The following is a 17,379-nucleotide window of genomic DNA, read 5'->3' on the forward strand; positions in this document are numbered from 1 at the left end:
AATAAGCTTACTATGCTTATATTTTGATAATTGGGATCAGTGAAGCTTTCTGATGGGCTACTGGCAAATATGAGGAGATGTATGGCAAAAAGAAAACAAAATAAAGTCCATGTGCTGATATGGCCTGCATGTGATATGCAGGCCATGCTACTGCAATAAAACAGGAAGCTTACATTGTCCCCAAAGAAGGAAATTATGACACATGGAGAAAGAATTCTGTCCTTGGTGCTGAACGTCTCATCTATTGCAGCATTAGTGTTGAAAAGATAAGCTGGTATCAAATGCAGCACTATGTAACTGTCCTGTCAGCACAAGGATTCCATTTGTACAATGGGACTTTGAACAGTCTGTTCTAGGGGTTCCTCCAACCTCCTGAGCAAATTTGGGGAGGCTGTGGGGTGCACACAGGTCTTCCCTTTGTGTCCAAGAAAAGTAAATAAGCTTTCCACTACACAAGTGGAAATTCTTGCGCTAATGGGATGGTTACGTAGCACTGTGCTGGTTACAAGTCTCATCTTTTTAACACAGTCTCTCTGTCTTATAATTTATAACTGTATGCTGAACTGGGTGGAAGGATCAACACCAAGGACAGCAGCTTCCTCCATGTGCTCACAGGCCTTCCTTATTTACCAGCCTTCCCACCCCCCTTTACTCCAAGGCAGCCTTACCTTACAAAATCAAATATACCGTATTTTTCGCTCTATAAGACGCACCAGACCACAAGACGCACCTAGTTTTTGGAGGAAGAAAACAAGAAGAAAAAAATTCTGAATCTCAGAAGCCAGAACAGCAAGAGGGATTGCTGCGCAGTGAAACTAGCAATCCCTCTTGCTGTTCTGGCTTCTGGGATAGCTGCGCAGCCTGCATTTGCTCCGTAAGACGCACACACATTTCCCCTTACTTTTTAGGAGGGAAAAAGTGAGTCTTATAGAGCAAAAAATACAGTATTTATTTTGCCGTTGCATGAGGTGTGGAATAAGAAGAATCAGGTCTTCTGTCCAGGAACAACCTCTCCCAAAGATCTTGAAAAGCTGTTTCCTGTCAGACAGTGCCAGGCTAGATTCATCAGTGGTTTGCCTCAGTATAGCACAGCTTTGTCTGTTAAACAGCACACTTTCTGTAGGTTTATACATTGCTGAGAAAGTTATTCTTTGCTTGTGTGGGTACTGTTGGAGAGTCCCAGTTCTCCCTAGTAATGTTTATGGAAACCAGCTCAGACAATAACTGTGAACTTGCAGAAGATCCAGCGAATTGCTTGTGGGTTTTAGAGAGCCTCACGAGGGGATAGGAATGCTTAACAGTGAGATATTTTAGACTGGTTTGCTTCTTCACCTCATTATTTCCTTCCTTTTGAGAACTCGCAGTTCAACCATCCGGTTCCTACTTCTATTAGAAATGCTATTTTAAGCTGCCTGTTGCTAAGATACACTGTCAGTTCTATGCACTTGCTGTATCGGTTGTGTCTAAGAATGATATATCCAATCAGTTTAATTAGTTTCCCCAAATTAAAATATAATTTACAATAGGGTTTAGTTTGGTAAAAACATGCCATTGTGTTCTCACTGCTTACAACAGTCACTTCAGGGATAAGTCACCTTCAGAAAGTGCGTCCTTTTCTGAGTGCCCTCAAATCTCATGTTTCATGGCAGGATCACCACAGCATCAGGAGGAACCTTTTTCCTGGTACCTAGTAAACAGCTAAAACCTCCCTCAATCCAAAGCCCACCGGATGTGTTGAAAGGTTCTCATTGATCCAACCTTTTCTGTTGTCTTTTTTCCATCTTGGCTTAAATATGATTTATTCTTGGTGTACTACACTTCCACATCATCACCTCAGTGATAAGGAAGACTTTCCACCACAGAGCCTTGTGACTTTCCCCAAGTCACAGAACTACTGACCTGGTTAGGAACATTCGTTTCTTTGCAGCACATGAAAGGAGAAGGCCAAGCCAAATGAATCATTGTTCTTGCTATGATTACAGGTTAATAGCTAGCCAATTAGGTGAGGTGTCTGCAGTTTGATCCATAAGAAGTTGTGTACCATTCTCAAATGAAGAGTAATTTCAGATTCTCTTGCTTATTGGGATAGGAAGGATACAGTGTTGTATAATAGGAAGAGTGTTGAGTGTAGAACAGGGAGAGCTGGGTTCAAATCCCGACTCAGTCAGTGGCTTTACTGATGACCTTGCACAAATCTTGGTCTTCCATACTCCACCGTGGTGTGATGAAGAACAGGAATAATCTCATGCACTGCATTGTCCCAAGCCTGGTCTCTATAATGCAGGTTCCCTCAACCTGGTGCTTCCAGATGTTTTGAATCACAACTATCTTCCCTAATTATTAGCTCTGTGGCTGAGAGGAGTTGAAGGCATAGGGTTGGGAAAGCTGCTGTAGTGGATTGCTGGGATGCAGCTACCAACATTCTGCTGTCTCATATTGTGTGTTCCAGTTTTTCTCCAGGGTGTTAGATCAAACTAGCAAATGGCCAAGGAAACTTCTGTTCCACTTGTTGCACAGAAATATTGCAGTTACAGGTAGCTATGGAAGATGACACCACACAGACACACACAAAGGGTTAGTAAGGGAATTATAGTGCCACATATTCAATGAATTAGTGGGTTCCTTTTCTTTCATGGATCCCAGACATTCATGACATTATATGTGGCATCTGGTGTGGAGTAAGTGCAGATGTGGGTCCAAAGGAATAATCAGAAGCTTGAACTGGACTCTGCTGATGGGTGGTGTGTGTGCGCACGCCCAGCTCTAAGAGGGCAAGGAGTTTCTATTGATGGGCAGTGAGGGCACTCCTTGTTCTGGGAGCATTTTGGAGGCATTGGCTGTGTGAAAAAGAATTCCCTCATGCGACCAGTGCCTGAAAATGCATCGAAATAACTTATTTACTAGGCCTATGCTCAGTCCTTCCCAAAGTTCCAGGCACAGAACTGGCTACACCTCTTGTGCTGTGGTTCCCAAATACCAACAACCAACTGGCTATTGGGCGTTTGGGAATCATGCACAAGGGATTTTGACAGATGAGCCAAACAACACAGCTTTTAATCATGGGATTTCTGCAGTGATGTCATAGGTGGATTGTTCTGCCCATCTGTCAAGACTGGTCCCTGGAGCAGTAAAGATTTTCAACCCCTGGTTTAACCATTCATACACTGCATCAAGATCAGCAAGTGTGCCAAAGTGCAATCAAACTTATATTGTTACCACACACAGACCCATTCTATTTTATCAAGTGCTTTTTTTGGATCAATTAACAATGATGATAATGGTTGATGGGATTTCTGTCTTCATGGTTGATGAGACATTCAGTTACAGCTGCAATAATTAAGAGTTACTAAGGCCTTTCACTGATTCATACTGCATTAATTTGAGACTCAGAACTCTAGTAGTATGGTACTGTGTGTTCTGGGGAGAAATTATTCTTACTTATATCAGCTTTTCACTCTGTATGTATTTTCATGATACTTTGATGGTTATTTTATTCTTAAGAATGCCCTGAGACATGAGACTTTATTATAAGGGCATGTGTGTGCTTGCCCATGAACCTTTCTCAAAATCAACCTCCCATTGACATTCTGTCTCTTCTGCATTTCTGACAGCATAGTGGTATTTGCATAGGCTGTCTGCCAGGATTCTGAAAGAAAAATCTTTTCCAAGCTGGGATCATGAGCTGCTTTGTTGTTGTTGTTGTTGTTGTTGTTGTTGTTACTGCCTTTCACGAGGAGCAACCACTGCATTCTGAGTGGTGCAATAAATAAATAAATATGGCCAGTGTGGGGACAATTATCATAGTGAGACTTTGTTGCCTGGTTTGTTGCCTGGTACTTTGGCAAGTACATCCCATATAAGCAGAGTGAGCTATATCTACAACTGATAGCTCATTCTACATGAGAAAGGCAATAATGTATAATCAGATGTTGTTAAGGTAACTCCCATTCTATGGGACCTGAGGTGCAATTTCTCAGAAAACAAATTTCTGAGCAAGTGAAGGGGGAATCGTAAAGTGTGGTTTTAATAACCAAACCTGATCTCATCTCCTTTGGGGTTAAATCATCTTGTGATGTGGACACAATGTCACACCATTAAAGCAGATTAGAGCCACCATTTTACTTATTGAAAAAATGAGGAGGAAAGCCACCCTCTTTTACTGCCCTGTTTTATAAGTACAACCGGGTGGATCAAGAATGTAACACAATCCTAAGTATTTACTCAAATATATCATGACCATAAGAATAAGTGCAATCTTTGTATAAGTCACCAGTCACCTTTATGAAACAGGTATTGCATTCAGGAGCCTTAGTTGCTCCTAATATTGTCAGGAATATGCTAATAAAAACTGTTTTTAAACGACCTTTTCATTGCCTTATTCACACATGCTTTCAAGGAAACCAAATCCCATAAATCCTGAAATAGTTCAGTATAAGAATTTTGCAGAGTGTAAAACTGGCAGGGTTTCACTGAAGTCCAGGGGACTGGGCTGGTTTAGCTCTGTTGAAAGACAGCAGCCCTTGAATGGAGAGGCAGGAGTAATCAATGGCTTTGCATGCAGTGCCAAACATTTTGCAGATACTATCTGTTGTAAAACTGTCATGGGCAATTTAACCTACAATTCCTGGCCATCCCAGTTGCTCTGATAATGTCATCAGCTGAGAGATAACCTTGGTGCTTGCTGTTGTCATGGAAGAACTGCTGAAGCCTGCCCAGTTCTTTAGTGCAACAATATTTTAAGCTAAATAGCACCTGACACATTGTTGGCACTAAGCACAGGTAAAACAGAAGTTATAGCACTTAGCTATTGCCAAACCTCAGACTTTCACAGATTCCAGACAACAAGGAGGAGGGACTAAGAAAGACAACTGGGTGGTGAGTTACAGTACCTTATAGGGTACAGCATTGTGAGAATGTAACCATTTCACAGCCCCCCTCTCCCAGATATACTTACCCCTTCAGAAAAATTCTACTTAAGTCCCAATTTCTGCAGCAAGTAAAACTTCAGTCTCTATTGACTATGCAAATAGAGCAAATTTGCATATTTATTGAATTTATTTGCTTCTGCACGACCTATTCAGAGCACTGCAATTCTACCTCCTGTATCTCCTATTCAGTCCTACCTCCTCCCCGGAATCCAAGATTTCACCAGGCATTGCTTGCACACTTTCAAGGCTTGTGGACTAGAAGTTTGCTCTTTTAAAAGGAAAACTGAATTCTCAGGCAGATGCCTTCTGGAGCCTATACCATTTCTGAATTTGCATATTGCTGAATCACATGGCTCTGGATATTCAACAACGCCAAAGAAAGTAGAGAAGTGTAATGTTTTAATTCATTTGTTTTTTGTTTTTCAGATCTCGTAGATGACCAGGATCTGAGAGCTGACCTTCAAAACCTGCAGATACCCACTCCATCTTGGGCTTCCCTCTGCCCCCAAAATCCCTTCCTACATAGGAGTGGCTGAGCCAGACAGTCTCAATGCCTAAGCACAGCAAAGTGACCCAGAAGGAACAAAGTACTGAGCATGTCACTGAATCAGTGGCTGATCTCCTGGCCCTTGAGGAGCCTGTGGACTATAGACAGAGTGTCTTAAATGTGGCTGGAGAAAATTGGAACAAGCAGCAGGATGTGGATGACACTGGTGAGGATCGGCCAGCGTGGAACAATAAACTGCAGTACATTTTGGCTCAGATTGGCTACTCCGTGGGGCTGGGGAATGTCTGGCGCTTTCCGTATTTGTGTCAAAAGAATGGTGGAGGTAAGTGAGCAAGGTAGTATAAAAGTCATCTGTTATGGACACATGTTCTGCTTTCCTAATATAATAATACAAGAGGAAGGGAGCATAGGCTTGAAGGCCATAGGATGCTATCTCAAACTGAGGCAGACAATACACAGTACTGACCATGCTGACTGGTAGTAACCCTGTAGGTTTCAGACAGGATCTTTTCCTGGCTCTTCCTGGAAATTCTGGGTAAATCATGTGCTCAACCATTAAGCTATGGCTTTCCCTTCAATGGATTGTTGTAGTCACTAGTCTGCATGATCAGGCAGCTCATTATAGAGTTAAATGAAGAACTGTTATCCTGAATCTTATGACTCGTCCTAAGTTTATCTATTCTATACAAACCAAGACTACTCCGCCACCACACTCAGCAAGTAAGCACTCCTTTCCTGCTTGATAGTGTGCAAGTTTTATTTACCTGGTCATCTTGAGTTCAGGTAACAATTTTTGGTGGTGAAGTAAAGGTAAAGGTACCCCTGCCCGTACGGGCCAGTCTTGACAGACTCTGGGGTTGTGCGCCCATCTCACTTAAGAGGCCAGGGGCCAGCGCTGTCTGGAGACACTTCCGGGTCACGTGGCCAGCATGACATCGCTGCTCTGGCGAGCCAGAGCCGCATACGGAAATGCCGTTTACCTTCCCGCTGGTAAGCGGTCCCTATTTATCTACTTGCACCCGGAGGTGCTTTCGAACTGCTAGGTTGGCAGGCGCTGGGACCGAGCAGCGGGAGCGCACCCCGCCGCAGGGATTCGAACCGCCGACCTTTCGATCGGCAAGTCCTAGGTGCTGAGGCTTTAACCCACAGCACCACCTGCGTCCCTTGGTGGTGAAAGGCTGCCATTATTCTTGGACTGTGTCTTTTTTTAAAAAAACAGCTATGTATTTTCCTTGATTGTGCACTGCAAATCCATGCCTGAACCACACTGAACCATTATTATCTCAAAATATGTGAATATATAAACAAGCCCTTGCTACAAAAGGCATTCCTCTATAGCTTGGTAATGATTTATACAAAGTTGAACTCAGTCAACTCTTCTATCTGTTTGAATTTGCCCTAGTTGAGCTGATTATGCACTGTTAATTTATTTCAGATTTACAGGTTGTGCTCTATTTCCTAACAAATTTGCTTTCCATGGTGTGATTCTTGCTCTCTGTGACATAGGATGATAATATTCCATTAATCTTTTTCTTTTTTTTAGTCACCAAGTTGCAGGAAAAGCAGATTAAAGGCATAATTGCAAAGGATGACTGTGTAAGGCATGTTGCCCTTTGGTTGGCTGTACAGATAGAGGTGACCACTGGTGTTTTCCCTCCTATCAAGTGCTGAGTCTTCAATGTGGTCAATAGAACATTAAATGAATGGTTGTTGCACCTTGAAGGCTTACCTGCTTGCTATTAAGCTTATGCTTCCTGGATTATCCATGGATGAAGCAAAGTGCTGGCTGAGTATCAGTTGGGTGTAATGCAACAGGAATGGATTATTGATAGATAGATGCTTTTTTGATAAATGCAATTCCTTGGTTGATAATGTCCATATCGCTTCTTGGTTCAGCAAGCTTTTTCTGCTAAAAAATACTGCTGTATGTGAAAGTAGTAATTTGTGTGTTGTTTTCTTCCCAGTAATAAAGTGTGCATATGTCTGGCAGAGAGAACAGATTTTCATTAGGAAAAGGGTGGTATTGGGCCAATTCTTTGGAACATTGTGTGCTCAATAACTTACAGAATGCTGCTGCATGGGTTGAATGCTTTTTTGAAAGCTGAACACCCAGGTTAGGGTTGCAATCGGGAACCCTCTAATTGTACCTGTAATCTTGTTACAAAACCTGGTTTTCCCATTATGTGTACTGATGGCTACTGTGTGCCCTAAATGTGTAGGAAGCACCTGAGTTTCTCTGTCAGCTGACTTGTCTGTCTTTGGAACTGGAGTGCATTGTTTGCTAGTGTAGATGGAATTTTGAAAGCCATTGCCTATTGGGGTCACCAGAGTCAGAGGCAATGATGTAATCAAAGACAAGGCAGTTCCAGGCTCCAGGGAAGGAGGTAGACAAGGACTAGAAGCAGATGACTGCGTCAAAAGGCCCCAGACTAGGCAGAAAAGAAGTTTGAGGCAAGGGAGCTGGGGTGGCTGCTTAGGGTAACGAACCAAACCAGTTAACAGTTACATAGAACCAGCCAGGCCCTTACTGGTTCCTCTGACCTAACTTGGTTGGAGAGCAGCCATGCTGTCTCTGACCAGGACTGGCCCAATATATTTTGCTGCCTTAGGCAAAGGACAAGATGGCACCATGCCATTTCCCAGAGAGAAGCTGACTGGACGGGCGGTACTAGCAATGGAGTAGTGTTCGTCATAATGCCTGAAGGCAGCAGGGTAGAGAAAGGGCTCTGCCCTCTGACAGAAAGCACCACGGAGACGAAGCCAATCACTCACTTCTTCTGCTGTCTAAATTACATGAGATGTGAAGTTGCATGTTTAAATAAGAGTCTTCAGTCTGGCTGCTTTTTCTTTAAAATAAAAGGGGCCCTGATCCAGAATGTCATCCAGATCAAGGCCCTGCAGTGGTTTTCTGCTAAAAAAACACCCTTACCTGTTTGCTCTTGGTCTCCACAGTTTCTGTTTCTTGGTTTGCTGTGAAGGTTTTCTTTATTCTGTTTTGTGGTCTTTTTCATATTTATTAATATTTATTATGAGCCCTGCTGGAAATTATTTTAAATAGTGTCGTGGAGGAGTTTTATGTAGAGTACTGAGTTTGAGTTTACAGTAGCTTTTGCTAATAGTGGTTGCTTTCAGAACCCTGAAATGCTTCAGGAGGAAAGGTGAGATGATGATGATGATGATAATAATAATAATAATAATAATAATAATAATAATAATAATAGAAATAAAAATAAATTAATTGTACCTAAGACCTTTTTCTAAAGGGGAAAAAGAAACCTGGTTGTCATTTGCTTTGATCAGAGTCTTCCAGTGGATTCTTGTCAGGAGCTGACCCAGTTGTGTGAAGGATTTTTATATCTTTTTGAGAAGCTGTGAGTTGTGTCAAGAATTAACTTGGTGATGTTGTGCTGGGTGCACTTAATCGTTTCCAGCCTGCTTATCTGACTACCCTGAATATGAAGCAGGATCAAAATCCTGCCTACACAGCTTTCCTGTCTTATTAGAATTATGAACATGCCAGGAATATTGATTTTTTTTTGCTTTGAGTTTTTGGTCAACAGCTCAGATTTCCAGCATGAGAGTTTTTGGCCTCTCTGGCCAACTGTTTATATTTCTCAGACTGCCCATTTGTTTTGTACTCTCTTCAACTAGCCAGAGATATATGGCCCTGCTATTTAAGTAGAGTCCTTTATGAAGCATTTTCATCTAGCCCTTCCAGGAATTGTTCTCTTTAATTGCATAGCTGGCACTGGAACAGCCATTGTGAAGGCAGAAAATAACCACACTGTATATACATTTATATATGGAGTGTTAAAGTGATCCTGTGTGTTGTAGTTGTATTAACCTCTCCCTCTATTGTCACAGCACCATTTTAAATTAGGAGACTTGCTTCAAATAATGTTTAGAGACAAATGCTAACTGGAGCTGATGAGAGTTGGATGGACCATACAAGTAAGAAGTGATTGTCTCCTAGGAGCAGTCATGGTCATCTTCTCATGCTGGAACCTGTGTGATCAAAGATGGGCATCTCTAATGACCTTTTTCTTTCCTGTCAGGTGCCTATCTGGTTCCATATCTTGTATTGCTCATCCTCATCGGCATCCCTCTCTTCTTTCTGGAGTTGGCTGTTGGCCAGAGGATCCGCCGGGGCAGTATAGGAGTGTGGAATTACGTCTGCCCTCGTTTGGGGGGCATTGGATTTGCCAGCTGCCTTGTAAGTGCTTGCAGAAGGCTTGTGGTGGCTTTGGGACAGTTGTGTGGATGATAGACAGGTGGTCTTCCATATGTACTGTCTAGCAGACATGTGCATAATAGACCCATTTCCCGCTGTAAAGAGGGCTTAGTTATTGCAGAATATAATTAGAAGATACCAGCCTGTGAAGGTGGTTGGTTAGAAGCTCAAGACTGATGCCTTGAACAGTTCTTTCCCCCAACTATGGAACAGGATCAGACATTTACCATCAAGTTCTGATTTCCTTTGATTTCCCCACATGATCCTATATACTGTATATCTGAACTAGGATGTGCCCTTCAGGAATGTGCCCTAACTGATCCACTGTTCACACCTGTCAAAATAAACCTCTTTGTAGCTTAGTCCTGATGATTCACTCTGCAGAGGGTCAAGTGATGGGCAGGTGGGTGCTAGCAAAAAGACCATTTTCCCTCTGGGATTGATACTGGAACTCAAGCTTAGTGCCACAACTCACTCATGCCCCCTAAGCACCATTGTGCCATTCAGCATCTTATATAAACTGCTGGGATGACAACCTGTGCCCCATGATTGATGTGGCCCTGGATCACCTGTGCAAGAGCAACACTGCTTCCTTGATATCTGGCAATTTTAAGGGAAACAATCACTGGATATGCCCACATCACAGGACAGAGCAGATTTTGAGAATGCATGGGGAGACAAGAGGAAAGAGAAGTCCCTTTGCATAGCATTGGATATAACCCAGTGCATTTCAATGTTCCATTCTCCACCATTCATTTTAGTATCACTTCGTTTGGAAATACGTTTTGCTGTCCAGGATCCAAACATTTTCATTCTTCTGTTGCCAGGTCTGCTTGTTTGTTGGACTCTACTACAATGTGATCATAGGATGGAGCATCTTTTACTTTTTCAAATCCTTCCAGTACCCGCTGCCTTGGAGCGAGTGCCCCGTCATAAGAAATGGCACAGTGGCAAGTGAGTCCTTTCTCTTTACTGCTTTGCATGTGGTAGAAGGGAAATGAGGCACGCTTCTTTAGGTGATAAACAGCATTCAGCTCTGTGACTTCTAATCTTCCAGAATCTTATAATTCAAATGTGATAGTTGTTGCAGTAGTAATCAATGTTGGCTGATATCACACAACACAGATGGGTGGATGCATTCATTTATCCTTTTCCATCATTGTGGGTCCCAAGGAGAAATAAGTCTTCACTTGCCCTGTACTCTGTAGTTACTATAGTAAGGTAATTCAACATTACTTTCTCTAGGGGTATGGAGAGTAGTGGCAGAGAACGACCTTCCAGTCAACAACTTAACAATAGTTCAGGTTTGTTTCCAGCTGATAGGGTGTGGGAATTGTGTTTGGGAATTGGTTGGCAGGAAATGGATACTTTCCAAAGAATGCTATAGAGACACTCTGGAGGTTAATGGAGCATTTAATAGAATGTGAACATCTCCCAGAATATATATAAATATTTTATAGTGGATGTAAATTGCCCCATTTATTTAACTTTTAGTTTCAGTGGCAAGATCTTGGATTCTTTTTCCTTTCTCCTAATGTGAACTTCGGCATCCTTCCTGAAGTGCCCTATGAATGCTTGTCTCTCCTACTTAGCCTTTAAATGCTGCCTTGCTTGCTGCGGCACAGGTGTGTCTAAATGAGAAGTCAAAGCATGTAAAAAAAACCAACTCCGTAGCTTTTGTTCCTTTTCAGCTGTGGAACCAGAATGCGACAAAAGCTCTGCTACTACTTACTTCTGGTACCGGGATGCCCTGGACATCTCCAACTCCATTAATGAGAGTGGTGGGCTTAACTGGAGAATGACTTTATGCCTCCTGGCTGCTTGGACAATTGTAGGCTTGGCCATGATCAAAGGAATTCAGTCTTCAGGAAAGGTAAGTGTTGATGGTGGCAGCCCAAAGCAGAACAGAGATTGCCAGAACCTACAGCATTGGACCCACTTATAAAGTGGTGGATCCAGGGATGGGAAACCTGTGGTTCTCCAGATGGTGCTGGACTACAACTCCCATCATCTCTGTCCATTGGCCATGTTGGCTGGGGCTGACAACGTCTGGAGGGCCACAGCTTCCCCATCCCAGACCTACAGGTTACAGAAGACAATAACTGCTGTATGGGACACAATCTTGTAGGAACAAAGTGTTCAGCAGCTTCCACACATCCTGAATGGTTCATGGGGCCCAGGTAACCACAATGGAATAAGAAGCTAAGAAAAAGGAAAGGCTGAACACTTTTTCTTCCCAACCACCTGGTCCAGGAGGGCTTGCTCCATTTTGCTTGGCCTGTGCCTCAGAGCAGCCACCTGAAAGTAAGAATAACATGTGAGAGAGCCCATAGTTGAATGAATGAAGTCAGCAGTACCCAATAGCAATCACAGGCACAGCTTCCTCTCTTTTGGGATACAGCTGTTCAGCTTACCTATCTTAGGGCAGATCCACATCAAACCAATTAGCAGTCACTTATTTCCCCATGGAGAACCACAGGAATTGTAGTTCTGTTTGGGGAGACGGCTCAGGACCTCTAACAGTGAATTCATCAAAGTACTGCATTAGCCTGAATATAAGCCACACCCGAATATAAGCCACTCCTTTTAAATGGGGGGGGGATACCCGAATATAAGCCTCTCCCTTCCTCGCTGCTCCTTGCTGCATACTGGGGGGGGGGGGGAGAGCCGTGCTGCGTTGCCAGCGGCCTTTCCCCTTCCTTGCTCTCTCCCTCCCCAGCCTTGGGGGAGAGGATGGGGAACTACGCATGGGGCAGGCATCACTTTGCCGTGCTCCTGGTGCTGTTTGCCCCATGCTCCTAGCTGCATACTGTATGGTCACGAATATAAGCCACACTTTAACTTTTCACGGTTGGAATTTGGGCAAAAAGTGTGGCTTATATTCAGGCCAGTACGGTATCTCACCAAACTACAGTTCCCAAAATGCTTTGTAGAAAGAAAAATACTGACAGAAGTTTCCAGTAGGGTAGATTTAGGCTTATTGTTCATCCTTAAGACTTCCTTTATATACAGTCTACTGCTGGATTATATAAAGTAGGATCTCCCACTTTCTCTCCCTCTCCCACTCAGGTGATGTATTTCAGCTCCCTTTTTCCTTACGTGGTACTGATCTGTTTCCTGGTCCGGGGATTGCTCTTGAGGGGGGCGATAGATGGGATTCTGCACATGTTCACTCCCAAGGTAAGCCCACCACACTCACCATGTGCCTTTAGACCAGTCAGAGAAATGTCTCTTACTGGGAACTATAGCTAGCAAGAATCCTATGTCTCTGGTGATCATTACAATCCATGCCCTATGTTAAACTGATGCCTCTGTGGCGCTGCCTGGATGGCACTAGAGCAGAGCAAATTTTATGTAGGTATAGGTGTTGCTTTTTTAGTCAATGGTGCTACTTTCTCTGAAACTGAAATGCAGAAGATTAATTGCTTTGGGCGTGCCAGTCCAGGTCTGCTTCATTATTCTTCCTGCTTGTGGTCAGAATTGTACCAAATTAACCAGGTTTGCCAAAGGACAGCTGCAAAATGGATTGACTCATTAGCTGTTTAATTAATTCATTAAACAAAGATGTCGGTGATTGAAATTATGAAGCTGGCATTAATCCTGATTAATTTTGGATAAGAGATTCTAAAATACAAGCCCCAGTGTCCAAGTTCTCATTGTAGGTAGAATGATTAGCAACCACACAGCTTCCATTTGCAATACTGTGCAGGCCCTGTCTGTAAATGGCATCTCCATCAGGTTTGTCCAGATTCTTGGCAGCAGAAGGTCCCACCAGTATCACACTACACACGAGCAGCATGCAATGGATGCTTTAGCTGAGATTCCTGCATTGCAGGGGTTTGGACTAGATGACTCTATGAGTCTATGATTCTAATTTGGTAGGGCTCACTTGCCATGCCACAAACCATGGTGGACTGAAAGGGAGTAAAATGCTTAATAGTTTGCTAGTACATTAGTTTGTAGAGAGCACTTGCATAGCTTGCTAGCATAAGTGTGACTATCCTGTGCAGTCTATTAAGTGTGTTCTGTAAGCAGCAATCCTTAATCAATAAGGTTAATCAAGCTTTTCTTGATAAAGGGATGGGGGCTAATTCTAACTGGCATGGGTCATTTTGAAACACTGAGTTTGTTTTTTCTCAACTTTCATTTGGACACTACCTGTGTTTTCAAGCTTTCTTCCATAGGAATCATAAGGGCTAGTGTTTTTTGTTTTTGTTTTGCTTTTCTCTTTTAAAAGATTGTGGCATTTTTTCAGGCATGATATTCCATACCTAACTGGGTAAGCCCACAAAGTGCACAGGCAGTAAAAAAAATCTAAAATGCAATGAAGAATAGGGCATTCACAGTTCTGCATCTGAGATCCATTTATTTCCATGGGACCTGATTCCCTTTCTATTGTGCCCTTAGGCATCAATAATTGAGTCAACAGAGGAGAAAGATAGAGAGCTGTCTCTAGCATATGCACAAAGAACAGATACCCAGGCAATGGTGTGCTGTTCTCAGCTGCCAATGTTATACATTTAAATATAAATGTGCCATATGTGTACCAAGCCGAGCATCTCTGATGCAGGATGGATGACTTGGCTTCCCTCTCATCTCTCCTTACAGCTAGATAAAATGTTGGATATCCAGGTGTGGCGGGAAGCAGCCACTCAGGTCTTCTTTGCCCTCGGACTGGGCTTTGGCGGAGTTATTGCTTTTTCCAGTTACAACAAGCAGGACAATAACTGCCACTTCGATGCAGCCTTGGTCTCCTTCATCAACTTCTTCACCTCCATTTTGGCCACACTGGTAGTCTTTGCTGTGCTGGGCTTCAAAGCCAATGTCATGAATGAAAAGTGTGTGGTTGAGTAAGTACTCATTCCAGTCTCTCCCTCCCTCCCTCTCCCTTTCTCTCTCCCCCAAAGGCTTCTCTAGAGGGCACAACCACAGCAGCTATTTTTCAGGGTACCTTATAGTTACTTTAAAAAAAGCATCCAGTGCAGCTGGTGCAATTCTGTTCTGGCCTGAAGCTTTGATAGCCAGCAACGGTGGTTTCCTTCTGGCCAGGTGGCAACCTAGAGTGCTCTCTGGAACTAGGAAAGCAGCTTTTCATCTTATTATTTTTGCAGAATGTGCTGTGAAGTAACTGGACTAAATCCTGCCACTTCATTCATTCATTCATTCATTATTATTCAGTATTCATTCAGCTCATTCCTTCACAATTTTCTTCCCTCCATTTTATCCTCACGACAACCTTGTTAGGTAGGTTTAGCTCAGCGACTGTGACTGACTCACCCAGTGAACTTCATGGCTGAGTGGGAACCAAAACCCTGGTCCCCCTGGTCCTAGTCTGACATTCTTGATTAACCACTGCACCACACTGGCTCCCATCAACTGCTGGGGTTCATTTTGCCTGTTTTGCTGGAAGAAGATGCCCTTTGCCCAGAACAAGGTGAACAAGGCCAGGCAATGGCTCTGTAATGACCTTTAGCTTCTTCTCCATAGGAATGCTGAGAAGATTCTGGGTTATCTGAATACCAATGTCCTCAGCCATGCACTCATCCCACCCCAAGTGAACTTCTCCCATCTCACGGCCAAAGACTACACCGAGATGTATGGTGTGATAAAGACAGTGAAGAAGGATCATTTTGATAAGCTGGGCCTGGATCCTTGTCTACTGGAAGATGAGCTTAACAAGGTATGTTTATAGCCAGACTTGCTTTTCACAGTATATTTATAGCTGGGCTTGCTTTTCATTGTCATTTTCGACCCTAGATGCTGGTTCTGCTCTTGTACATCACTGAAGTCTCAGAGCGAGTCAACTTGCTTGGGAAGAGCACATGGTAGAGCTCTCTTGGGATTGTACCACTTCTGCATGGTGCAAGTGGGGGATCTCATGCTCATATGCACCCCATTTTCTTGTTAAAAAACAACCACCTCTCATTGCATATAGAAAATTAACACCTTGCATATAGAAAATTAGCATATTAGAGAGAAGGCTAAGGCAGAAAGCTTGTGATTTCTGTTTAAGATCACTCTTGGTTGCAGTTCTTACCATGTTCTGATGAAGACTTCACTGACATAAAGAATAAGGAACTGAAGTATGTCAAAATCATTGCAAGAATTGAGCTTGTGAGAGGTGGCCGACTATAACAGTGTTATGGAACAGATGTGTTTGGGTGCTATGAATAGTAGAGCCTATGTTTCATATGCTGAAGTTCTCAAGTTTATTCCCCAGCATCTCCAGGTGGGGGTGGGAGTGTCCCTTGTCTGAAAACCTCAAGAGCATCTGATGCTGAGCTAGATGGACCATTGGTCTGACTTGGTTTAAGAAAGACTCCTGTCTTCCTGAGATTACTGAGGGAGGTGAAACTGAGAAATGAATACATCATGTAATTTCTATGGGATACATGCATTGAAAAGTCACAACTTTCCATGACTTATCAGAACATGTACAGATGTAGTGAAACAGATGCTTGTGCAATCATTTGTATACATTATGCATCATTTTCCTTATACCCACAATGGTTTGGCTGTTTGGTTCTGAGAGCCTGTGATTTTACAGATAGAAATCTATTTACATGAATACATGCACACCTGCTTTTATGATGTAATCTTCTGCCCAGAATAACGCAAGCATCTTCTTTTGGCTGTGTACAGTCAGTGCAGGGAACTGGCCTTGCATTCATAGCTTTCACAGAAGCAATGACCCACTTTCCAGCTTCTCCTTTCTGGTCAGTGATGTTCTTCTTGATGCTGATAAACCTGGGTTTGGGGAGCATGATTGGGACCATGGCTGGCATCACCACACCCATCATTGACATGTTCAAAGTGCGCAAGGAAGCATTAACAGGTAAGTTCTCTCTTGGGGAAACTCAAGAAACCATTCACAGAGTAGCACTGTTGTGCATGCAATGACATCATTTAGTTCTGGCCAAGACTTGTGCTACAAAATATGTTGCTGGATGGGATCAAATTGTAATTATTAAAAGTCATGGCATAACATCAGAGCTGAAATATATTTGCTGTCCCCAAAAAGAGCAGAGGGATTTGGGGGTTAAGGGGTGCCTGTCAACATTGGAAAGCTCACACACTGTGATAATGTGGCAGTATCTGGGGAACTGATAATTTTGGGTCATTTCATAAGACCAAACTGTGGAGGGTTTATGGGTGAGTAGATCTGGGCTGAGTTTGGAAAGTTGTAAAATGATTTTGTGATTATTTCATCAAACCCCCCACATTTATCATACCACTACAAAGCTGATCCAAATGGCTGCTAGTAGCATATTCACCGTGCAATCCAAGAATGCTTTGATTACTTCAAAGTAAATCACAGTGGTTTCAATGGATTGTAGCCCAAATGTGCCTCGGGTTATGAATTGAACACTTCATTGCATGCCAAACTCTGGTAGAATCAATTCAATGCACATGTCCAAATTAGCAAGCTATGTAAAACCCAATTAAGCAATGCAGGGTATGAAGCACTGGTAACAAATTCCATTGCAGTGACAAAAGCAAAAACCAGCATTTAAACTCATCATTCAAAGCATCCACATCTGAAGCCTGATGTGAGCCAGCCGTGCAGTCAGGACCTGTCATTGCTGATAAGCTCAGTAAAGTTAAGTTAAGGGGGTGTTTCTGAGGTATATAGTACCTTCTGTGATCTCCACATGCCTACCTGCCTAGATACTTGTAGATTTGTATGTAGCAGATTTTGTTTTACATTTCTC

At 42.9% G+C, this 17,379-nt stretch overlaps 1 protein-coding gene across 2 annotated transcripts in view; it reads left to right on the top strand.

The window, feature by feature from the left end:
- The window catches only part of SLC6A17 (solute carrier family 6 member 17), a 151,837-nt gene that overhangs the window by 6,223 nt on the left and 128,235 nt on the right, over window positions 1–17,379 (top strand). For both annotated transcript variants that reach the window (XR_014565797.1, XM_083745192.1), the window contains exons 2-9: window positions 5,355–5,758; window positions 9,492–9,649; window positions 10,495–10,621; window positions 11,359–11,540; window positions 12,737–12,847; window positions 14,276–14,517; window positions 15,155–15,347; window positions 16,310–16,502. Coding sequence is in view for 1 of the 2 variants with exons in the window: in XM_083745192.1 (XP_083601318.1) it covers window positions 5,479–5,758; window positions 9,492–9,649; window positions 10,495–10,621; window positions 11,359–11,540; window positions 12,737–12,847; window positions 14,276–14,517; window positions 15,155–15,347; window positions 16,310–16,502 (1,486 nt within the window). In the remaining variant the exon portion in view is untranslated. The remainder of the gene's footprint in view (window positions 1–5,354; window positions 5,759–9,491; window positions 9,650–10,494; window positions 10,622–11,358; window positions 11,541–12,736; window positions 12,848–14,275; window positions 14,518–15,154; window positions 15,348–16,309; window positions 16,503–17,379) is intronic.

Source organism: Podarcis gaigeae (genome assembly GCF_964106915.1).
Source record: "Podarcis gaigeae genome assembly, chromosome: 6".
Classification (NCBI taxonomy): Eukaryota; Metazoa; Chordata; class Lepidosauria; order Squamata; family Lacertidae; genus Podarcis; species Podarcis gaigeae.